Source organism: Rhea americana, unplaced genomic scaffold, assembly GCF_003343005.1.
Source record: "Rhea americana isolate MKP2758 unplaced genomic scaffold, rheAme1 scaffold_317, whole genome shotgun sequence".
NCBI lineage: Eukaryota > Metazoa > Chordata > Aves > Rheiformes > Rheidae > Rhea > Rhea americana.
In genome coordinates, this window is record NW_028186443.1 from 764,688 (window position 1) to 790,825 (window position 26,138).

At 40.1% G+C, this 26,138-nt stretch overlaps 1 protein-coding gene across 1 annotated transcript; it reads right to left on the reverse strand.

The window, feature by feature from the left end:
* Positions 1–287: 287 nt before the first annotated feature.
* Positions 288–26,057, reverse strand: SMTNL2 (smoothelin like 2). Its single transcript, XM_085310339.1, has 9 exons — positions 25,577–26,057; positions 12,239–12,326; positions 11,282–11,521; positions 10,486–10,539; positions 8,903–8,978; positions 7,131–7,301; positions 6,449–6,566; positions 5,007–5,158; positions 288–1,749 (listed from the first exon to the last, which is right to left on the reverse strand). The coding sequence occupies exons 1-9, from the start codon at positions 25,988–25,990 to the stop codon at positions 1,623–1,625; spliced, it is 1,440 nt and encodes a 479-aa protein (XP_085166465.1). The 5' UTR covers positions 25,991–26,057; the 3' UTR covers positions 288–1,622.
* Between the last annotated feature and the right edge of the window lie 81 nt (positions 26,058–26,138).

The following is a 26,138-nucleotide window of genomic DNA, read 5'->3' on the forward strand; positions in this document are numbered from 1 at the left end:
TCCATTGTATCATAGCAGTAGGCTAGCTAAAAGCATGATGATTTAGCCCTTCAGCACTTTATCTCTGTACACTTTTGTACTTTTTGAGACTGCTAGCGAAGTAACCGATGAATTTATGATTTCTTAAGTAAACTTGACTAGAAAGGGTCGTTGAACCAAGTTCCCATTCCAAATGCAACTGAACTTCTGTACTGTTTGAAAACAAAATTCAGAGCACACAGTATCATAACATTTTGTCATCTGTAACTTCATTCTAAACAGAAGCTGTACTTCAGGAAAAGTGTTTGACATATATTTTATTATAAATGGTCATCAATACAGAACCAAAGTCATCTTTATAAATACCTACCAAGAGCACAAACAAATGCAGGTTAAAAACCATTCTTTTGCATGAGCAGAGTTCTATTTTCTATGAGCTTGTTTTTAGGGAAGAAATTAAGTTTTTTTTTTTTTTTTTTTTTTAAGTGTGCTATTCTTACTGATTTAAACATTCACTGTGAAAATAAAGCTTTGTTCATCTAGCAAACAGAAAGCCAGAAAGGATAAAACATAACCTTTCTGCCTACTGTAGATCTGGAACAATCTCACTGTAGTTAATAGAAATATATTGAATTTAGCACTAATTTAACTGAAATCAGAAACTAGCCTAAGGCATTTCAGAATTCCCACTTTATTAACACTTCTCTGCACTTTGCTTGGCCACTTAATCATTAAAATGACATTCCTTGTCCCCATTAGAGAGTTGCTCTCCTCCAGCAACTAGGCCAAAGCATGCTGCAGTCCTGCTTCTCTTACAAGTGTTGAGGATTTTGTATCTTGTTAACTGCCCTCATTTCCTGTAATCCTAATTCATGCACACAGCCTCACACAGAACAGCCCCAACTGTTGCTATTCTTCATAAGCAAGAAATGAATCCACGACTCCAATAGAGGCATCAACCACTTTCCTGAGCAAAAATCACTAGAGTCAACCACTACAAACGCTGCTGTGCAACACTGTAGTGTCTGTGGCCCTCTCACTAGGTAAAAGCTGGCATTCTTGTTCTGCTTGAAGAGAACAGTTTAAGTCCTGTTTGTTGGGGCACTCAAATTTGTTGAGCTTGCTGCCCTAATGATAGCCAAGCTTACATCTGCTAAATGGAGTTTTCCTTGTCTGTGTTTTCTTTTATGTTATGGTGGACAGAAAAGTGAAGGAAAGATGCCGTCTTCTAGAGCTGAAGCTTCATTTTAGGAGAGAACAGCTTCACAGCAGTTACCTGTCACTGCATAAAACCATGTCCCCCCAATCTAGTGGAGACATGAAATGGAATTTAGCTTCCAGAGATCTTACAACACAAGAATATTAAAAACACCCAGCCTTCTACTAAGCACCAAAATGACAGCATTTACCTTTCCCTATGCTTTTTGTCTTTTTAAAACATGCCCCTTTATTACTGACATATTGTTGTCATCAACACTTTGAGAGACTGCTTAGTAACACTGTAGTCAGCAACACAGCTGAATGTAAGCAGGATAGTAAAAAGCTTTAGAACAAAAAATAACACTGCATTCTATTTGTAACACATCAGTCTTCCCATTAGTATACTGAACTTGACCCTTCTGGCTGGAGAGGCGACCTTGGTTTCATTCAAAGCGACGTAGATGATTATATAGAGACTGTACGTACGTGAAGATACACATGGGATCTGGCTTGTGGCCCATCACCATCATGTCATCCACTTCTATAAGACGATCACAGTGAGCCATTTTCCTGTAGTAATAGTAAAACATCCATCAGAGTTCAAGCTAAGGCATGTAACTACTCCTAAGATTTCTTTGCTGCTCTGATACAGGCATCACTGAGGTATCTAAGAGTATCCTGGGGGTTATCCCATCATTCAATTTAACAATGAAAAAGGTCAAGCTTAGATAATGTTGCAGATTTTAATTTTTGTGACAATGGAAAACTGGGATCTTAACCAAGGCCTAGCAGATTTTTTTTTTCACTGGTGTCTGTAGCATGTAGCCCAGTATCTCACACCTCTGCCCAAGTTTCAGCAAACAATGCCATCTGAGTTTGTGAATTGTTTCCCATAACAAAATACATCATGAGTTTTTCTCATTACTATATAAGAAGGTCAAAAAGAGTGGAGTCTTTTTGTTCCCCTCTTCCCCCCCCCCTTTTTTTTTTAATATCCCCTTTCCCATGGTTTGAGTGACTTGGACAACAATCTCAGATGTTCATCATGTTGGAGAGCAGAAGCCAGACTGAGATCTGGACCAGCAGAAAAGAGAGGATCTGCTGAGGCCTAGGCCTTCTGTTGTCCCCTGTATTTATTTTTATGCATAAAGTGGGATAGGAAAACACTGGAACTTTTGAAGACTGTCTTTAGAGATAAGCTAACTAAAAATATCTCTCTTTCAACTCTCAAACAAGTGGAGTACAAATAATTATACATAAAAGTCTGCTTCCCAAACTAATTCCTTTGACATAGGTTTGCATAAGGAAAGCCAACTAAAAATTTCAAAAAGTTTTCTTCTATAATGGCAAATGACAAATCCAGTTCTATAAGTTTTTATTTCCAAAAAGAAAGAAAGAAAAAGAATCCTACAGCTTCAGTGTGTTGGTACCAGTGTTTGAAGCTGTTTCAGAAGCTTTAGGAAGCTGTAGTCATGTATCCCTGCAACCTGTAATTAATTGAAAAGAGTCTACTGAACCCAGCTGCGTACCACATGGTGTGTCCTTATTGTTACACAAGTCGACAATTACACAGCAAGTATGAGTCATGTTGATACTGGGTCAAAAAGTTAACATTTCTCTCTACTATTAAACAAAATGACTGACAAGTTGAGAAGTTCCCACTTATGACTTAATGACTTAAAAAAAAAWCCATTTTCATTTAATTCCCTGGAATACTGCATCAAAAAGAATCAGGAGAATGTTACTCTCAGCATTAGCTCTGTCCATTTTACAAAAATGCCGTCATAAGTTTAAGATATTGAGACACTTTCATCCCTGATTTAACTCCACTTACACTGAACTCAACCTTCACATTTGCTAAGCCAAAGCAATGTACAAATGGAGGTGAACTCTTCCACAAAATCCACTTCCAAAAGTTAAACTACTTGGATACATTTTTTCCAGAGAGGCTAGGTTTATTTACATGCATCAAATTCAAATCAGGTATCAGGCAGGTGGGATTGTCAAAGAAGCTTTAAGTTCATCTGATTTTTGCTGATCAGAGCTTTGTGCTCTGTTAACTCCGACTGCTTTTTTATGATGGAGATTGGCAAATTCATTAAGAATCTTCTGTCATTTGAAGAACAAAATGACTGAAAGAACAAAAAAAAAAGTTTTTTTTCCTCCTCAGTCCAAACAAAGATCACATGGTGATTTCTCAAATTTTGTGCATCAGTGCTAAGGCTGGTTTAATGTAAATGCTACTAAAAATCATCCAATTTAAATGATATGTTTATGCTGCAGCCATTACAGAATTAAATCATATACTTACTTACACCAGTAACCTTATCACCAGCAAATGTTTGTCTACATAGAGAACTGCAAAATAAGTGCTTTACATTGTTAGAATGATTGACTTTCCATGAAGTATAGCATTTGACTACCTCTGTCCTATTCTTAATATTAGCTTCTCATATTTATAAGCAATCTTTCATAACCTCTGTGAAGGAGTCACCTTAAGTGCATTCTGGAGCTTTTGACCCTGAATACATTATGGAACAATAAAGAGACAGAGTATAGGATTTTTCAATAGAATAGTGCAGACCCTGTTTTTCTGCATTATAACATCTGCTCTGTCATGAGGCTGTGCACGGTCTTGACAGTGCTGAAAAGGCCAAAGCTTTGTTCCTGATGCTTCCTTAGTCTTAAGAAACACCATCTGAACTGCACATTGTCCAGCAACAGAATAAACATCTGCAGGAGTCCAAGAGACCTATCTGCTGATCTTTGAAGTGAAGAACACAGTTAAATCAGTTTTGCCTTTCACAGAAGTCATCACAGTTCTGCCTTTTTTCACAGAAAGTTAGTCTGTGTGTCTTGTGGACCAGAGAGGTTTAAATCAATAGGCTATTGAATGAATACAAGCCATTTTGAGATTTCTTATCAGAGTAATGCCAAAAGAATTAATTCTTCAAGTGCTGTATTATATGGATGCAACCTCTGCTGCAAGTTGGGGAGTCATTTCCATCAGTCTGTACAAGTACAAAGCATTCAAATATATTCACTGAGCTGAAATGAGTTTGTCCTAGTGTCACTTACTACAGATTCAAACCTCTGTAATTCTGCATCAGAACTTGTTTAATGCCAGCCTATGCATGAGGTTAACTTGTGATACTGAAGACAACAAGTCTTGTGTTCTGTGTGGTAATGCATTCACAGGCTGACATTTGAACAGCTTTTGTCTGCAATGATAGTATCTTGTAGAGCTAACAGCTTTCTTCCCAGTTCATAATCCTTCGTAGAGCTAACCAAATATCACTGTAACCCCCCCCCCAACGCAGCTGCTTTAGCATCTAATTCTGCATTTCTTGGCCATAGAATAGCCAAAAGAAACTCAGTTCAAGGAAACTGCTCAATTAAGAAATGCAAAAACACAGAAGTCATGCTGAGTATCTACTGGCAACATACCATACGGGAGTTGCCATCCCATTAGCAGTATCATCTACTGTATACAGACACGTTCCTGGGGTAAAATGCAGCAGGTGAAACCATTTGGCTGCTAGGAGCACAGAGGTTATAAAGCGGAATTCGGAAAGTTCCTGAAGACTGTGAAAGATCTGAACACTGGATTATATCTGGATTCTAATGAATTATCAGGTGCCTGATAAAACCACATCTGATTTTAGACTACCGAAGTTCCCGTTTTTTACCTTTTTTTTTTTTTGGCATGACACATGTAAGCTTGTGATGTAGGATCTACCAGAGGAATGACAAAACCCTTCAGTGATGCCCAGTCTCATGAAACTTGATCTGGAGGCACTTCACAAGACATCTAATGGGATACTCACTCAGCCATGGTGAAAGCTAGCTCAAAGTTCTGCTTGCGATTAGCTGGGTCAAGCTTATTATAATCAAAAGCTTCAGGAAAGAAAGAATGCACAAGGGCACAGAATGCCATCCCATCATTCCAGCTTGAGGAGAAGTTCTGGAGATCAATGTGCTGTCATGATGAAAAGATACACATGTTAATGCAGCACAAGGAACTGAGAAGAAAGCTGCTTTTGCTCACTGCTGTGTTCTAGCCTGCTCTCCCACTAACCAAAGTAAGCACACAAAGCACAGGCTTTACATTTTTCTTCCTCTCTGTATGTCCATTATTTATATTCTGAGAAAAAGTGGCATCCATAGCCCATTGAAAATACTGGGAAGAAGCTTGTTAACTTCAGTGAATTCTGGAGCAGGCCCAGTGTGCCAGTGCAGTAACTGTGGAAGCTGTGGCCACTGCTTATCCCTATGAAGTATTTGTAATTGAAGAATGGTCTATTTTGTGACAGTGTATAACACTGGAAAAAGACCAAGATTGCTTATTTTTACTAATCAGTAAGGCCTTCTACAACTGAATTGAATGCCTGTTTACACACAGATAGGTAGAAATATGGGAAAAATTAGGCCTGTGACAAAACCTGACTCTTAGCATTAACGCTTATTGTCAATTTCAATGGCCTCAGTGAAATGGAAAGTATTTGGGCTATTGTTTCATGCTACCTTCCCAACCCCCAAGAAAATTCAAACCCTGATCTTTCTGGTAAGCTACAAAAAGTCATTTTCATTAGGTCTGCTTAAGTATATTTTGTTTTATAGCTCTGCATATAAAATAATGCATATTTTACAATAATGTTCAAGATCACATATTATGAAAAACTAGAAAAATGAATCCTTTCTCCTGGAAACTGGGGGGGGGGGGTTGCAGTAACCAGGTAAAATTCATAAAAATCTCAACAGCCAAGTTCTCTTCTTAGCTATACTGATACAACCTCATAGAAATGAGCTCACTGAAACTGGGTGATTCAACTTCTACCATTTAATACAAATTTACTTCTTTAACTCCAGTAGAGTGTACTTTGATCCACTGTGAAACAAAAGGAACATAGTCTCTACATACTGTTAAGATGTTACCATATATGAGGACAATGCAAAAATCAGTCTGCAACTACAAAAAAAAAAAAAAAAAAAAAAAAAAAAAGTGTAGAGTGAAGTCTGTATCTATATGCACAAAAATGTAGGCTTTCAGCCAAGCCTCATACATTGCTTGGATAGGCATACAGAATCTCTCTTATGCAGTGATTGACTGTCTTAAAGCATTGCTCGTATAGCATCATACAGAACTTCATCTTTTGGAATGCAGTGAGGAAGGTAACTCGCTGTCAAGCATGTTTTACATTCACTTTTTGAGTACAATTTTGGGGTAAATTCTTTTGAAAAACAGCTGAAAGTGCTAGCATATCTTCACCTTGTATCCTATGGTTTTTGAGCGACACCAGTCTAACAGAATTTGTTTAATGCTGCTAGCGCTGGCAACCCCAAAACTCTGCGACCTCTTCAGCTTAGCTCTGGATTCTCCTTTTCCTCTGGAAGATTAACACAGAGACCAGATTAAATTTTAGAAAAAATTAAACGTACTTGTGAACTACATCATGCAATCTTGCCCGGGCCTATCCTTGTCAAGGTAATATTTGAGAAACACAGGGCTGAAACTTCAACTTGTTGGTCCTGCAAGAAAAACTCATTTTGATTTCACTAAAGCCAGGATCCCAAGCCCTCTTCTATTTACATTATACCCTGATCATGATGCATGAAGGACAGTCCGTGCATTTGGCCCTTAATGAATGACAGCAGAAAGTCACTGTATTTCCAGTCTCTTCTTATAACTATGCAGAAGGCAGCTTTCACAACACTCAGGTAAGAGGCATCTACTTCTTCAGCTAAACAACTCTAAAGCCAGAACAATTTGTAGCTATTAATTTCTGGAGCTTGGTCTGTGACATCAGCAGAGCTGAATGTGACCTCATAGCCCCTGAGCTCAAAATCCTACTTTGAAAGAGTACTTCTACCCTAACTGTCCTCTGCTGTCAACAATTAACAAAGTAGTTTCCCATTACCAAACCCATTCTGGAGATAAGGGGGTGACATACTTTCCACTGTCTTGTTCAAATTTCTCAAAAAGCGCTTTCCTGGCCTGTGTTCCTGAAGTCCGTGGGAGTGTCTGAGATCGCACCAGTTCTCGCCTCCTTTCAACCTGGCGATGTACAGTAGGAGGAGGTGAGTGAGACTTGGGGATTACATCATAATAACTGTCAGTGGCACTGCAGAAAAGAAACATGAAAAGTATGCAATTAAGAAAAAAAGGAAAAAAAAAAACACTCTACTGTACTCAGAAGTCATCATAAAGTTCCAACTGTTGGTTATTCTAAACCTCCCAAAACAGTTTCAAGAGGAACTGAATGAATCAAAAGCAATTTCAGCAAAGCCCAAAGTCTTATTTACAAACGGCATTTAAGTACTTAACTGTCTAAGGAACTTTTACAAACAAGACATAGTGGCCCAAGTCACAAAGGCCTTATAACATGCAGTAGAACAATTAGGTATCTTTAAAAAAAAAAAAGAGAGAGAGACAGAGAGAGAGACAGATTTGCAGCCACATAGGAGCACTCAATGCCTTTAAATTCTAACTTATGGATTCCTGGAGGATTTAAACCATATTTTAAAAATGGAACTTGAATAGTAATTTGGGAACTACTTTGAAATTTTTACTCACAGTACACAGAATCCTGAGCTTATGTCAGTGTTGTTTGAAACTTTCAGTTGTCATTGAAAGCAAGATAATAATTTCATCCAGAAGGCAAGGGTTTATATTTAATTTGTGTTTATTTGAACCCTAAAGCATTTCACCAACATTAATGAGGTAACCCACATAGGCATTTGGAAGTGCTCCCAATACAGAGATGGGGAAAGTGAAGCAAAGAACAATTAAATTGAAGTCGCTGTTACAGCTGGAGGACAGATATCCTGACGGCAAGTTCTCTAGGATGCTCAGTTTATCATGACTCAAACATCAAAGTGCTGATGTTGGAACTAACTTAGAAGAAATGTAATGCCAAATCTGGGATAATTTTCAAGTCAGATGCAAGCCTAATTCAGAATATTTAAACTGCCTGTCCCCTCATTTTTCTTGACAGATATTTTGCATGCTCAGGACACCTGAGTATTATAGTAGTAATTGTGATACTGTGTAATCCTACACTGAGCAACTGTGACTCTCAGTCAAAAATGTGTGGTACTCATCTTTTTGGAATAAGGCTGAAAGTATTCAGTATCCTGCAAGGCATTTAGCTACAAGCTAAACTCTAGGCCGTCAAACTAAGAATGTTTAATAGTAGTCATGTATTGGTTTCCAAAACTAAGCTCAAAATACAAACTTTGACACAACTGACTATTTTTTTAAAAGTGTTTTCAAAGGACCTGGCATGGCCATTAAAGGAGCWTTTGGGGGTTTATAAAAATGCTGGGTGTCTAGGCTCTGCAGATACCTATTCAATTTCTATTAACATGCTGTTTGATCACTTTTGAATCATAACTTTCCTAACTTCTGTGAGGAACAGACAAGTTGTGGCTCCTCTGCAAACAGATAAAGCTCACAACTTGCTCCCCTTAACCATAATCTGCAGAGTTTTATTGGCTAACACCATAGGTCTGCTTTATTTGATTAGGTCTGCTTTAAACTGTTCTATGAAAGATTTTTACATCTTCCCATCACAGCTCCACTTACCCCTCAGAAAAGCTCACTATCTTTAATGAGCTTAAGTTACAGCAGCTGAGACTCACCTTTCCTCTAAGCCAGCAGAACACCTGTCTATTTAGATCACAAGCACAGCAGTCTAATAAAAAAATCATGAAAAATGCCTACCTTTCATCAGTTTTGGTTCCACTACTCATCCCATAGCTTGTGGCTGAGACAGATTTAGTGACAGAAGAGGTTTTGTCTGTATAAAAAGCAGGAAGAAACAAGATACATCAGGTTTGAAACTTCTCTCTCTTTCTCATATGTTTTCAATCCTTTTCAGCCACACACTGATTTTTACTTACCATAGTGAAAAGCTGCAGGCCTCTGTCTAACTTCCAATATAAGCTAACAAGCTAGGGAGGAATTTTCCCCAGGTCAGTCTCTCTACAAAATTGYTGCACTGCTGCAAGAAGGTGTAAACAGGCCATAAAAGACTGTGGGAGAATGCCTTTGATACAACTGTGTTGGAAAAGTCAGATCATTTCAGGCCCTCCTGCAGACCTCTGAGGAAGGCACTCTGGAGTTGGTGCCATGGACATTTCAGTGAAAGGAAGAAATGGTGCCACAGGTCAGCTTTCAACAGTCATTCTGGCAGACATAAGTAGTCCTGGGAAAACTGCCACGATTGAGAGCATAATTTAAATTACCTAATTTCCACCAGAAACCATTTTGCTTCTGAAGTTGAACGGAGTCTGAAGGCTGCAAAGCTGGCTTAAAACTGTCTTTACATCTTCTTCCCTCCACCCCAGAGGCTACACCATCTGTCCTTTGTCTATTACAAGCCAGCACTGAACCCCAGTTATGCTCAGTAAATGTGGAATAATGGAGTGACTTGCCCAGTTTTAACACATTAAATCCAAAGCTCTTTGCACAAGCCACTCATTTATTCTTTATTTCTCCTTCTATAGGCAAAGAAGAAAGACTGGTACCTTAGAAGCAATACAATCTAATCATTGTCCAAATTACTTTCTGGAAGTGCTGATCTCTCCCAATTGCCTTTATAAGGAATCCAGATCAGCTAGACTTCTATGTAGACTTCTAAACAGTCTGGTAAATGTCTGCATATAGGTRTAATCTCCATTAAGAAGTGTGATCACTGTTCAACACCAACTACCTCTGTGTTAAACTGACACTTGAGGTCACAGTCAAATGCTAGTCCACTGTGTGGACAATTAAAAGCCTGGTGACATCTACTAGAAGTACTTTTGGACAGAGCTCCACTCATCTATTTAGACTGAAACCAAAAGTCCTTAAGGCATTTTATCCTTTGACACATATATGAAGGACACTACTTGCTGCTATTCTGCTCAAATGAAGCTGCTTCAACACCCACAGGGTGAGCACAATATTTTCCAAATTACATTACCTCACATTCAGCCATAGGTTTCACTAGGTCAGCTGAAATGTTCACCTCTCAAGCTGTCTGTCCTGCCTCACTTTTCTGGCACCTATTATTTCAGTAGCAGAGATTGCCTAACAGTACACACATACACTACTGTGTAAATATGGGTAAGCATCCCTTGCTTTGAACCACCAGAGAATCTGATATAGCAGAAGGAGATGATATGATATTCTGGTAACTGAATCAGCATGTAGTCTGTAAGGACTTAGAAACTGGACCTAGACACTCAGGTCAACCCCAGAGATAGCACATAGAATCCCTTTTGACAYGTGCTGAATAAGGAAATGTTGATAGGAACACTCACCTGCAGCGGTAGATGAACCCATTGTTCTCAATGAACTTGAGTTCCAGGCCTTCACTGAAATGGAAGAAAAAAGACAAAGGAAGGCTTTGCTACTTTCTTACCTTTAATGAAAGAAAAGGTGAAAAAAGAACCTGCAAATAATCCCTCGCTCTTACTGGCAAATCCATCTAGTCTCTCTCTGACCTCTCTCTGTAATTTCCCATATACATACTCCGAGCTATAAATGTCACCATCAGTAAGTGTGCGTGAAATACAGTTCAGAAATTAAAACTTCAATGACTTGAGAAGGAATCAAAGCAGATGAGGTTTCTTTCTTTTAAATTCAGTTTAGAGAGAAAATAAGATTCTGCAATCACTCTGATTCTTGTGTACATGTACTGGTCTGCTGTTGGTCATTTACCCCTTCAAATGACTTTTGAACTTGTTGGCCAACATCAGCCTAACTTCACAAGGTGCCTGAGATCTCAAAGCACTAAAAACTCCTGCAAGTTTAATTAAATTAGTTGGCCAAGTTGAAAATAAATACTTATTGAGTATTTGTGCTACAGAATAGGCTGCACTGTACACTCACCTGTATTAGGGAGCAAGAAGTTCTTATAGTATGTGGTATTATGGCTTAAAGCTCCACTTAAGTCATACAGTTTTCCAAATTACAGAGTCCCACTATGGGATATGTAGTCTTAGAAATTAGGTCTCACAGTTCTCATGAGGTCAAAGGACAGCCCATGCCCTCAGCTTCTGGAAGATGTGAAACCAGACACAGCATCAATGAGCAAACAATTTTTGTCTCTCTTACCTGACTGGTTGGAAGTTTTCACTACTGTCTCATTTTTGCTCTTGCTCTGTGCTGGCAGGCTAGCAGACACGTTAGTTGTTCCTGCTGAAGAGACAGTCTCTCCTGAAAGCTTCTCTGATATCCTTGTTACTGCAGTAACAGGAAGGTGGGGCATCTGTAAAGCAACTGCAGGGGCATGCACTTCAGGAGAAGAGTCTGACATGTGAAAAGAGGTCAGTTCGTGGGAGACTTTCGCCTGATCTAGTGAATAAAGAGAGAGAGGAGGTGAATTTATTTGCAGATTTTCACAGAGTTAGAAAATAATTTTCATGCACTACTTTATTTTACAAGCTACAGGAACTACTCTACTAATTCCTCCTCTGGGACATTATATACCATTTACAGCATACTGCAGAAACTGAAATATAACCCTGGTTGTATAGACCTTGCAGTGATATACCTGTCCTACACGAATATCAGCTAGTGCATCTTTTTCAGATGATTTAATCCACTGGCATCTGCATCTGCTTACACTCCACCACCACCACCCCTGTTCCCCAAATCTCCTATTATGGATTAGGAGACAACATTCTTGCTCTTTTCTTAGTTTTGTGAAATGATGTATACCTCAAAAACAGAGATAAGTCCTTTCCCCACTGAAGTATGAAATTAGATTAGTAATTGCAAAATGCTTTGAGATGTAAGGCTACAGTGGCAGCCAGAACAGCAGGTGTTATCATCACTAATACCCTGAGATATTGAAACAATAATAGGCTCTAATTAATCAAATGCTACAGTGCATGCTTAACAGTGAAGTTTACCAATTAACCTCCTAATTAGGAAACAAAGTTAAACATTACAGTATTCATGCTAAAACTATATCAGATTCTAATGCCTGCAACATCCAAGGGCTGCTCTGTACCTGCCAGGGTCTGGTATTCTACAAGTAATGCTACTTCATTTTTTTCCCATTCCTACCTGCTGAAGACTGATGCCCATTTTCAATGATGGAAGAACTAAAAACTCTTCTAAACTCAGGTTTGTGGCGGTCATCCAGGTCTACACTCTGTCAGAACAGACAATGGACACAACAGCTAAACTTCAAACAGCAGCAAGAGTTTGGGGAGTATTCAGAGACCCCAGTCAAGAACAGATGTTCTTCATGCTAACTATTACAATAAAGGATGGGAGCAATCCTCTGACCCCAAAAGCTAAACCTGTAAAGTGAGCACTGGTGATGCTTGTGTCAACCCTCATATAATGTTCCCAGAGGGTCCAGGCACTTGGGAGGGCTGTTGCACTTTTGGTAGACAGATCTATCATCATCCTCCACTGTACTGATGATAAACATAAGACCTTGCACAGTCGTGGAGACAGGGGAATAAGTGAGCTTTGTAATTCCAGATCTGACCATCCTGTGCTCTCCCTTTATGTCAGAAAGTCTGACATATTTGTATTTTTAATGTTATGTAACTTAAAATAAGGCCATCCACCCTATTCAGAATACAGGGAAGTCCAAGATGCTTTAGTGGACAAAAGCTTCCATCTACATGTGGGAAACAACAGATGAAGGTARCTGCTATTCATTTAATCATATATTTGGAAACAAAGCCTTGGTTATGTTTGGCAAAAATCCCATTACATTCACAAGGAGGTGGAATAAGTCCAAATCATTGCAAGTTACATTAGGATAGGCATAAAAATCTCAGCTTCAATGAAATAAATGAGAAAAGACTCAGCAGGACTAAGATTTTGCTGGAGCACTAGAGGAAGCATAGAAGACCTAAGGGGTATCTTTTAGTGAATTGCTTGTGGGCATTTTAACAGAAACCTCTGCCCTTGCTACACATATCTAAAATATTTTTTCTAGTCAATACTGCTGTTTGTTTTCAGACGTTTCTGGGCCATTTTCCACAGAATTACCTCAAAACTACCAAAGGCTGCAGGTTGCATATTACCACACACATATGCCAATTCAAGCTAATCAGACTACCTACACATGCAAAGTTATACATATGTTTAAGCCATTGCAGGACCTGGGTATACTGGAGGTACCAAAAGTTGAGGGTGTCCATGACCTCAGAAGAAAAGGCTCAAGGTTTGTATGGTTTTGTGAAAATAGATGCAAGAACAGTAGAAACCCCATGCTGGAAAGAGAGATGCACCATGCAAAACTTTACTTGAAGAGTCCCTTTTTCTTGAATCAGATTATTCACATGAACAAACTTAACTGTATGGCTTAGGCTACTAAAAAAAAAATCCATTATCCTTCTGTACAGTTCATATAAAACAAAGTTAGGTTTATTCCATACAAATAGCACTGTGTTTCTGATTTTAAGTTGCTCTTCTCAGTTCTACTGCTCTCAGTTCTAATATTTTTACTTCTATAGTGTTTTATATCCTTTCAAGTAAAGCACTGAAATAGTTTATGAGATAGTCAGTGTTTTCCCTGTGAAATAAACTGCAGATTCAAGTCCGTAACTTCTCTTAACATTGGGTTAGAGAGCGCTTTATGCTTACACATTTATCAGACATCATATAAAATGCTTCTGGTATGCAGTTTTTTTCTGTTTGCTGCATGAAAAGTGGTATTTGGCACTTTCTGATAACATATGGTAAAAGCATTATAGAAAGTAAATATCATCCCAGAACTTTGCATCTGAATTACAGCCTGCAACTTCTGCAAGGATAGCATTTTCTCAAAAAAGCACCATTTTTTTCTCCTAATGTTTGCCAATATATTTCCAGGAAAATCAGTCAAGAATTTTTTGTTTTTGTAAACAGCAAGGAACTACATGAGTTTTGGCTACAGGAACTAAAAGAAGAAACTGCTTCACAGTCACACAATTACTTCAATTTAAAAATGTCACTTTCCAGAAACAGATTATAAAAGCAGTATAGTCAAATTCCTTAAGATGAAGTCCATGGAAAAAGTCTGAATTTATTCTAAAAGCTATTTAACTGCAAGATAGCCCCCAAATATTCTAAATTTAAAAAAGCAATATGCCCTTATGTTTACTCAATCCAAACATTAAAAAAAAAAAAAAAAGACAGGCAGATAGAAAGACAGAAGGTAGATAGTGAAGAAGATTGTATATTGCAGGAAAGTATAAAAACCACATATAGATACAGATATACAGCAGTGTGTATACATGTGATAACTTAATTCATCTCTCCATTTGCTTTTATGTAAAGGAAACATGGAAAAAGCTGGTGGTTTGATTTTACACTAAAACAAAGAGAGCAAGGAAGCAAAACAGTGCAATAAAGTGGTCATTGCAAAGATCATGTGCCATCTTACAGAGTGAACTGACTTCCTAATGCAGTGACAGGTACTGCATTACTTTATGCCCACCTATTGACCACATTTTGGCTAACAGTGCTGTAGAAGAAACTGATGCTAGGCTTGAGGATGGGAAAGATGGCTGTGTTTTTAGAACACTGGATGATCTGGTATCTGGTTCTGCTGTGCACTCAATACAGTGTGACTGAAGTTCTTAAAAAAATAAAATAAAATAATAAAATTGTTTGGAAGTGCTGAGTTTCTGACAGTTTGGCACTTTGCCCCATTTCTACAACACGCATAACTACTCCTTTTGTCAACGCTGGCTATGTAGACTGCAAACAGCAGAGGTACAAGTACATAAATCTGTAGTTAGTAATGTGAAGTACTGATTCACATAACCCATGTAACAGCAAGATGAGGAATTGGATAACCTGAAGGAGGGAAAGTTAACACTAATAAGTTGTACTTCTCACTCAGGCTTGCTGTTAGAACTAATCTTTCTGCAGCTCAGATATAACTTTTTAAAGTACAGTAATAATACTTTCCACAGCTGCAGGGCTCCTTCACCTCAAATAAATAAGACCTTTGAGATCCTCAGCCAGAAACTGCATCAATGGGCAAATATCATAATCCAGCAGTGAAAATTCTACACACTCAGAAAAATCGGGCACCAGATGACAAAGTTACAAAGAAAAGAAATACAAACATTTTTTTCCTTCTGAACCACTAAGGTGCACTTCTGCTATGTCTTCAAGATTGCGCCTGCAACAAGGTCAAACTGTAAAAAAACAAAACAACAACAACAACAAAAAAAAACCACACCCTAAATCCATGTCTTCGAAAGTCTTCCATAAAAGCACTAATTATCAGAAGAGTCATGGTAAAATCACTGGATCTGGAAGTGCTGTTTATCTGACTGTGAGAGAGGCACCTCCCTCTCTTGTTAACACATGCTGGAGGAAATCAGTCCTTCTCTTACATTTAAACTATGACTGACTTCCACAAGGCAAGTTTTGAACCTCTGTGCCTTGCATATAAAGAGATCACTCAAATGTCAGAAATGGGGAGGGATGACGTGTAGGGAAAGGCAAACAAGGCTGCCAGATACTAGCAAGAAGTGCACCACAATTAGTCCTTAATTCTTTTCCTAGAGCAGAAAGCCATTGTCTGTTAGATAACACAAGTATTCTCTATCAGTAAGTAACTCTGCAGTGCTAAGGAAAAGCTTTGAACACTATGAATATATCAAGAAATCATTTGTGCATGGAATTTATCCCTGAAGAAAAATGGTAGAAGCACTTTTCACAGAACCTTTTCTGAAGCTAGGCTGGATAAAAACAGACAGTAAGGAACAATTCTACCTTGGCAGCTTCAGCAGGTGCCCTCAGCTATGCCACAGTCAGTTTTTAAAAAATCTGCATCTAAATGAGGATCAAGACGACCTTGGAACGCCACCATTCCAAGACAACATTTGCAGAAAATGCACTCCTAAGACTATAATAAGAAGGAAATGGAATTATCCAGCCTTTGTTTACCAAATATAAGAATTTAGAAGATTTCATAGTTTGTAATGTCAGATAACTACTGGATCACTGAATTTGCCTGCCTGTACATCCCAGGTCATTATGTATCATGCAGTTACTCCTGGGCTGTCTAACTGCTGAGTGGAATCAGGATACAATGGGAGCTAAGATGTGTTTAGATCTTTAGAGGTGGTCCTAGCCCAGTAGTCATCTTTTTGCTGCTTTGACCACAGCGGGCAAGTTCTCTGCTGTTGTCCTTCCCACAATCTGTCATTACTGTACAGCAGTACAAAAGCTGTGAGTGTAAGTCACCCCAACTTTCTGCCACTCTAAGAAAATAATCCTGACACTGGGGTTAGAAATGGTAAATAACAGGACATATACTCCAGCAAATATTAACCATGGAAATCACGTTTTTGCATGTGTACTGTTGAAACAGATCTATCTGAGCCGGCATTTACAATGTCCCAAGAGGAAACACTTTTTTTAACCTATTACCGCATTTGCTAGGCAATGGAAATCCCTGCAATGCATGGTCCTGGTCCCACTCAAACCGTGGCTTTCTGTGTTTACTGAAGCCTGGAAGTACTAAGCACATGGAGGTGGTGGGGGGAAGTGCAGGAATGAGCCATTTAACATGCTGTTTGCTAAATAGACAGCAGCAAGTAGGAAAGGAAACTCTTCTGACAGCATCAAAACAGAAAACCCTTACAATATTTTTAGTCCTCTCTGTTCACAAAGGCATCATGCTCAACTACAAACACATGTGATAAGGCTACTGCAGCACATAAATTTGAGCTGCAAGAAAAGCCAGAAATCTAATCACAGACAGGTAGAAGAGGGAGCTCAGTGCCTGAAAAGGATGACAAACAGCAACATACTCTTCTACAAGGGATCAGTCCTCAGCAGTGCAGTTATGGCTCCAAGACCTTGTTTTAAAAATTCATTCTTCAAACACACAGTATTTTCCCACCTTTGCAAGAGCAGTGCTCAAATTCTGGTCTGGTTAGAGAAGCAATTTAAAGTTTGGCACAAAAATATCAGAAAATCTGACTTCCAAATCACAGTGGCTAACATAGGAATGCACACTTAAAAAAAAAAAAAGTAGCACCACAGTCATCTGGAAAAGAAAAATACTGAGCTTTTAAGCTGTTCCACACAGTGCTGTGTTCCCCTTCTGCATACCTTTCATACTCCTCTTATGTCACAATCATTTATATAGACAAAAGTCTTAATCGAACAATGCTTTGCTAATTCATATGGCTATCTTCTCATTCTCTGATTGCAAATAAACCTTCAGTCATTCCCTCCTGATGTACATGGAAGTGATATGCTAGGTCTCACCTCCGTTCTCATGATGTTTACACATGAAACAGAAGGAAAAGCATTAATGCAGTCAGCAAAAAACGCTAAGAAAACAGTTGCAAATATGATATATTTGTGCACAGTAAGTATCAAACCCAGATCTTTCAACAGAACAGCAACTGCAGAGAGATCTCAAGAAGTGGGACTGGAAGCCCACAATGTGACAAGAAAAGTCAAGATTAGAGGCTAGAGATGGAAGCAGATAGTGGACTAACATGGCAAGCTGGGTATCAGCTCCATCATGGGAGAGCTGTATAATCATGTTCATCAACTGTACAAAGCCTGTGAGTGTAGTTTCTTATTACATTCCCTGAGTGCTACTGCTAAAATGCACAGCCCTGCTCTTTTCCCYGTTCTTGGCCTTCTGTTTTCACCATCTCCCTTGTATCAGATTTGTGAACTGTGCAACCACAGAGCAAGTTGCACCAGCCCATGCAAAGGAAAAATTAAATCCTTCTGCTATCAAAACTCCTAGTTTTCTATCACATCCTTTTTCCACAAAGTCACATTATTAGATCAGGACAGGAGCAAGTAGCAAAATATAGGAGGATGGCAGCATAGCAGTTTCTTGAAGCAGCAGCAGCTGCCTGCAGTTAGGCTGGATTAAATATAACATGAAGTTGAATCTCAGGCACTGATACCAAAATCTCACCCAGAGTATTATCACTAACTCGGACCCATACAAGAACACTTACAAGGCTCGCAGATAGAGTTCATATGTCTCCTTCACGCCCAAATCATAAGATGACTATCTGAACCTACCCTTGTAGGCATGCCCAAGAACCCAGGTCCCTTAATTTCTGCTACCAATTCCTCTGCTTTGTTCTAAGGCATTAATTGCTCTGAGATCGACTTTACCTCAGCGAAAGAGGAATCTTTTTGCTGAAAATTACATGCTTGTACCAGTGAAAAATTAAGTGACCTCAATCTCAAATCTGTAGTCTGGGACACAATCCTGCATAACCTTTCCTCAGCTGCAATACTGGCTTCAGGAGCTCCACTATAGTATCCACACTGCACTCCCGGTTATGCCAATGCAACTGTTGTACCACCCAATAAATTGAATCATGAAATTGACTTTAAGTTTTAAAAACTTTGGAGAGAAAAAAGAAAAAAAAAAAGAATAAAAAAATAACCCCACTTTTTTATTGTACAGGATAATAAAAAGAAGTCACGCAAATTCATGGAGCCAATTCACTGCACACAAGCTGCCACACCAGAATAAGTAAAGGGATAATCAAGAAGCAGGAATGAACAAATGGAGCAGAGTCTATTTCTGCTGAATTTGCCACTGATGGAGTCTAACCTTCTGTCGAACTTTTCAGCCGGCAAGTGCAATATGAATACAAGGTACAGACATCTTTATTTTGAATTCAATGCTCATGACAGTAATAGTCATTACAAAAATGATTGTTTTTGTTTTGGTTCTGACTAGAACCAAAAGTAATTATTTGTCAATATTTTCAATCAGAAAAAAAATGTATTTTAAATTAGTTTACATTTCTGTCTGTCTCACCTACAACATCATAGGGCAATTTATTTCTAGGTGTTTTAATGCCACTGCAGTTCAATGAAGTTATGCCAGATATGATTTTTGCTAGACAATACATTATCAGGAATCAAATATATTTAAAGGAGAGAGTTAATTTTTTTTTTTTTAAGATGTCAGATAATTGATGGAAGGCACATCTCAATCTCTGATGTGGTTTTCAGTATCTCAGCCTTTGTTATGTAGGCAGCTATGTTGATAATGCAGGAAAATCCTTATGCAGTATGTACTAGGTTAATTTTGTCTGTTTAACGCCTGTTCAGCTTCCTTTTGTGGCATTATATTGTTTTATGAAAGGCATTTTCTGGTTACTATAACTGCTCTGAGATGAAATATTTTCCAGAAGTTATTTAAAAYTGATAATATAATGTCACACTAAGATGATGTTAACAGTAATTAAGACAAAGTTTATCCTCTTGGTACCCTTTGTTACAGATGGGGCAAAATCGAAATCACAAATCTAAGTAACTTTAAGAAGATAGTGCAAGTTGGACTTTAATGCCTAGTCCTGAGCTAGGTATTGAAYTTCAGCTCTTCACATACAAGCAGGGCCCTGGTTTTCCCATTACAGTTTGGACATGGCTGAGATTGATCAGGTCTGCAGGAGGTCAGATGGACGTTGCAAATTTTTTGGAGGAAAAGCAGCCATTCAAATAGCATCACTTCATGCTTTTTAAAAAATCATTTGAATGCAGCTCTGATGCAACTTTGTTTACAGATGAAACATAATCCAGGAACACCTAGAAGCTCACCTAAAATCAGGGTATTTCTGTACAAAGCAATGCACATTAGCAACAGTGGCCAGACAGATTAGCCCTTGCAAAAGAAAGACTGCAGCGTGAAAAGAAAGGGGAGCAGAAAAGTACTGTGGGTTACCCCTTCTCCCCAGTGCTGGTGACAGCAATGAGACCTGCTGACTCTTAAGTCAATGTATTCCTGCTGCTGATCTCCCGTGTCACAAGGGTGCCATTCTAAGCTAGCCTAAACCTCAAAATGCCTACTTGATCAAGAAGTTAGCTGTCCAGTGTACCACCAAAGCTTTGGGCATAGCAGAATGCTGACAGCTCTGCTCAACTCATGTATCTGATCTTGCCTGCTCTTATTTATTGGAGAACTCTGAAATCTATGCATAGGAAAACAGATTCAAACAGCTTCCATTACCAGAATGGCAGCACATGCAAACTTAGAACAATAGTCTACTAGGTTTTGGTAAGTGATACTTGGATTTATTTCCTACAGAGATAAAAATATAGTTGCTGTTTTTGACTTCACCACATAGGATTATCTGTGTACTGAATGAAATACAATCTCTACAGGCTTTTACCACAGTAAGTGGTCCAAGCATGCAGCTTCTGTAAACTTACTTCACACTGTACCCTTCTCTACTGGGAGAGGCTACACTTTCAGCTTACCCTTATTTTCTGAATATGGCTTAAATTGACTCAGAATAGAACATGCTCTGTATATCAGCATGGTTCTGACTGCAAGGCTGATCGACTAATGAGCTGGGGGTATTTTTGGGCAATAAAAGTTTCTAATCACATTTCCAACAATGTTCAGCCCCAGTCAGTTTGTAAGAACCACGAATTCTCATCATGAACTGTAATGAGTTAATCTGCTTCCCGCATTGAAAAGGCAGCAAAAAGTACATGCAACTCTTTCAAAACTTTTTTTACAGCTGGTAACTTTGGAAGAGTTCCCCCAACCTTTGTCATGTTACAGAGCAGCATTTTCATTTTGCTCTATAGCTTACTCAGCTTCTCAAATTTCATGGCAGAAGAAGAAAAAGAAAGAAGAAAAAAGACAAAAAATCAGTAAAGGACAATCTAAGCATTTTTTGTTAAAAAAAATTGGCTAGCCAGTTCCCATAGCAAGCACTCTTCAACATCCTTTTAATTAAATGCTATTTTCCCCAGTTTTGAGAAGAAACTGCTAGCAATCTCCTATCATGCACTAACAAAAACTTCAACTAGCAGGAAGAATTGAACCAAAGTGTGGGCATTACAGACATGATCATAATCACAAAATAAGGCCAAGATACTACGTTTAATCTCAAACTTTCCCAAACTTCAGAACTGCTACAGAAGTAAACCTTAGGTTGCCAGTGTTTACAGCTTCCACAGAGTTCACTGCAAGAAAAAAAATGGGGACACTGGGAGCAGGCACTTGTATTCATAGAAATACTGACTAATCCTTGCTAACTCATCATGACAAGTGCGCTTGCTAGCCTCATTTAGAAAGGTTAGAGCAACTCTCTGGGCATGGGTAGCTTATGACAGAAACATTTTGGTCAGAATCTTGAGCTACACAAAACAGCCTCTTGGAAGAAGTGATAGATGGGACTCTTCACGTGAAAGTTATTTCAACAGCTGAAAATTAGAAATTGCAATCACAGCAGTGCATTTATGCACAAGCGTGAGTACAGGCAAAGACCCCATATGTATGCATTAAGGAAAGGTAGTTATCTGAGGCAGAATCTACTCTCATGCACAGCAGTGCTAATGATTCTCTTCCTTACATCAGGAAAATGAAAGCAAAAACATACAAGCCCCCTTCCTCCATCCCTCAAGCAAAGTGATCCAAATCCAGCCTGAAATAACTTCAGCTGGTATGTATATAGGATTTTTAACCATCAGTGCTTTAACCCTACATGGAGTTGTCAACTCAGCCACTTAAGATCCTTAAGTGAGCAGGACTCATGTTTAAGTGACAGTTCCCATACTGCCTTCAACAGTCAAAATTATCTGGAACTGGAAGGAACTGAATTTCATAGGTACTTCCTCCATACCACAGACCTGACTGGAACAAGGAAACACTAAGCATCAGGAGGAAGAAGGGGGGCACCTCTGGCTCACAGAGACCTGTCCCCTACCCTGAGAAATACATCTGATGCATCTTGTATCAGATGCAAAAAAAAAAATGACAGAACAGATCTAGCATTTAAACAGCTAAAATGCCGTTCTCAAGTGTTCTGCCAAAATGAAGCACCACAAGAAGAGAGCATTGCCCAATTCTTTCAGAAGAACGAACTGTAAATGGGGGGGTGGGGGTGGGGGGAAGCGGTTCGTCCCCCCTGCCTTCTGCATGGACAACATTACTGGAGAAATGGAACATTAATGCATGGAGACATCATACAATATATAGGAGAACCAGTTAGTACTACTTATTAAGTAGTGTTGCTTCTATCATGGTTTTTAGACTATGATCTGTTCTAGACAGAAATCATTCCAATCTTATTTACATACAGAACCTATTGCAGTGGGGGTTCTGGTCTCATGGAAGACCACCTCATTGCCTGAATATCATTTGCTACATATAGGTCTTACTATTAAAAAGACGTAAACATCCTGAAACTAAAAAATGACTTCTGGTTTGCAGAATCAATAACTCTCACAGTCTTGATAAGTCATGTTGTTCCAGTTCCAGGAATCATGTTACATTAGCCAGCAATTTCAGACCAGCTCCAAGCCCCAGTGTTTATGGACAAAAAAGTCTATATATACCACAAGTACTGGATAAAGGTTAAAAAAATCCAAACAAACAAACAAACAAAAACAAACAGAAGGCAAACCCCAATCCTAATTTTTAAAAAATATCATAACTTTTAAACCAATCCAGGGGTTCTGACACTTGAGTTTGTATACTTGGTGCTGTGAGGGCCGAATCTGGACATCCCCTTTCTGCTCTGCAGTCATAATCCACAGATACGGAAATATTCCACAGAGCTAATTTCCAAAGTCTTTCGAACACACCTTCTATTTCCTTTCATATAGTTACAGAAGGTCTAGTCCATATTTAGTTTATAAAATTCAGTTTTCAGAAAGATCTACCTGGTTGAAGACTAAGTCAAAGAATAACCAGATAGTTCCAAATCTAGCTGTAGCAACTGAACAAGTGGATTTTCTAGTCTTGTGAATGCAAAAAGCAAGTCACCTTTTATTACTAATATCTCAAATCTAATAGATTTCCAACATGTAGCAAGAAAGATAAGCAATTTTCCCTTTAAGATCTTTTAGAAGAGTGCCACAACTAAGACTGCCCAATGTAACAACATGGACTCCAGATTATTTTAGTGAAAGGTACCACAATCTACCATCTGGTATTAAAGCTAATGAACTCCAGTTACCTTCCAAATTACCCTGCTTTGCAGGAGTCAGTGACACTGAAACTTCTCCATTAAAAAAAAAAAATCTATTAAATAAGCCCTTTTTGCTATTCCTGTTAAAACAGTCAACCAACCTCCAATCCTTAAATCCCCCAACAACTGGGGAATCTTATTCAGGGGAACACAGACAGCACAAACCCTTTGCAACACTACACTGTCTTGTGCAGAAAACTGAGACAAACAAAAGGTGATCCTGCCACAACAATCCCCTCACTAGACTGAGCTACCAGGACTAAAGGCAGCTGGATCCACTTAAAGCAGCACTTAGGACCGTTGTATAACAGATTTTAAGCACAGCACAAAGGTTAGGAGAATTAAAAGGAGGTTCATGTCTTCTGATCCACGCTAGTAACTCCTTCACTTTACTTTTTATTTTTCAAGGCAATTTCTGTGTAATCTAGCAATATTACAAATCATGTTTCACATCACCAAAGATGCTAAGAATCTCCAGTATCCAATCTGCAATCTGACAAAAGAACTACTAATTCTTATCTAAATATTTTGCTAGAAACATTGAAAGACCCAGAAGCCAAGCCTTTGCACTGACCACACAATAAAAGGAATTTAACTAATAAACATTTTCAGGAGCAAAAGAGCACATCTTGTTTGCTGTTATTTCTAGAACAGTATTATTTCCCCCTTGTATCTCACTTACAGAAGTGTTTACTAAGGCTAGAAGTGCCACCAGTTTTATCTCAGCCAGTCATTCACCTGGAAACATACACAGTACCATTTATGGTTCTCTGCTTAAAGTGCTTCAGTCATGTAAGGAGAAATTGCAGGCAACTGAGGGAACACTTTTCAATAGAGAATCTAGGTGACCAGCACACAGGTTTAGGCTCTCGCTTTAGCCCTTTTAGCATAGCTACATCACAGCCTTACACACACAACCAGGTTTTCACTGCATGCATTCGGTGTGTGTAGCAGAGAGCACCTCCCATGGTTCTGAGCACTAAGATTCCTTCCCGGTCAGCTGTGCTAACTTTGAATTTGCCCAGCCCTCCAGGGGAAAATTGTTGGGAGGGCACTGTAGAACTATCAGTACCTCAGTGATCTTCCCTGAACTCTCAAAGCGGAGTGGGAAGGTTCTAGTCAATCTGAGCTCAGATTGACTCAGACAAAAATCTGGAGCTGCATATAACCATAGCTCTTATGCAAGACTAATCACAGAATGCAGAGTACACAATACATCTAGAGAGCAGTGATAGAGCAGGTGAGATGGTGTGAGAGATCACATCCCCTTGTTCCTCCTCTATCACTCAGTTCACTTCTGCTCCTTGCAATGCAAACAAGCATGGATGGCTCCATGGGGCAAAAAAAGAAGGGAAGTGAAACATGCATGCTGCTCAGTTTTGTCCTTTGGGGGAAAAGGCAAAAGTTGCCGTAATCACATTGGACCACTGCATCTTGCAGCAGCTTTACCATTACACTGCCAGCTATGGTAAGCTGTATGTCCTATTCTCCAGTCAATGAGGAGGAAAAGGGCTGCAATACAATGCAGACTCATTCCTAGCAATTTAACTTTGGATGAATTTCATTTCCAAGCTTGTGTTTTCCATCCCAAAAGCCCAGACAGCCTATAGGGCAGGTTTTCATGCTTCAACAACCTTAAAGGTCCCATGCAAAACCTTGCTTAATCAAGTTTATATGAAACAGGTTGTGATCTGTAAAAGACAAGTCTCTAACTTTACAGTGTTTTATGTGACTGAATCACTGTGCACTGTCTGGCTGCCACCTCTTGGTGTTAAGGAACATACCCAAACTCTCAACTCTTTCCAGAGAGCCAAACATCTAGGAAAAGCAGGATGCAGAAAGTTTCAGTGTCAGCTGAGCTTCCTGCTAGCTGGGTTTTCCACAAACCAATTTATAAGGCTCCACAATGCTGCAAAAGCAGTTTTATCACTGGGAGGAATGTGCATCCATTCCTGCTAGTTTAGGTCATAGAAACAACGACAGTTTGTGTGCAGCTCTGCTCACGGAGCGGCTGCAGCAGGGCAGCGTAGGAGCTGCACAGTGCAACTCACTGCAGGACGCTGTCGCTGTCTCAGGGAAGTGCATTCCCACCTGCTATAGACTGTGCTGCCGTCTTTTGTTCACGTGCCAGCTGGCAAACAGCACTGCTGCCACACAGATATATACATATACACAGAGAGATATATACTTGCATATACACCTACATGTGTAACTGCGACTGTCTCAACGTCTTTCCTTACTTCTCACCACACTGAACAGGCAGGTTGCTGCACTTCTAACCAAGACCTCAGTTAGACCAAGACCACCATGATCAGCATCATCTGCCACAGCAGCCGCCAAAGCCCCAGCGACCTTCTGCTGCACAAGCGAAGCCCAAGGTCCAAAACACTCCGCAGGGCCAGCACGGAGCCCCTTGACCGCGGCCCTGGCCCTCGCCACGACGGCCAATGCTTACCTGACTGCGGCCCGTCACCGCCAGCTTGGCGTGGCTGGAGAACCTGCTGCCGGCTGGCCCCGGCCCCGGCCCCGGTTCCAGTCCCGGCACCGCGGCCGGGGGGCTGCCCGCCGCCTCCGCCGCCCCTTGCGCCGGCAGCCCCGCCGAGCGGCCCAGGGCCTCCACCCGCCGCGCCAGGCGCTCCAGCTGCGCCCGCAGCCGCCGGTTCTCCTCCTGCAGCTCGGAGACGGTGCGCGCCAGCGGGCTGGCGAGCCGCAACACCTCCTCCACCTGCCGGCCCACGCCGCGCTTGAACACCTGGATGTCCGCGTGGATTTCCCTGACGGCGCCGCGCAGCGTGTCCTCGTAGCGCCCCAGCGCCTCGCACACCGTCCGCGCGTCGCGGCTGCTCAGGTCCCCGAGCTCGCTGGCCATGGCGCCCGCGCCCCGGGCGACAAACGCGCGGCCACCTCCGCGTCTTTGCCGCGGCGCCGAGCGCGGCGGCGAGGAGGGGAGGGGCGGAGGGGGGGGAGCGGAGCCCGCGCCCCGCAGGGGGCGCCGCGGCAGCGGCCACGCTGCCAAC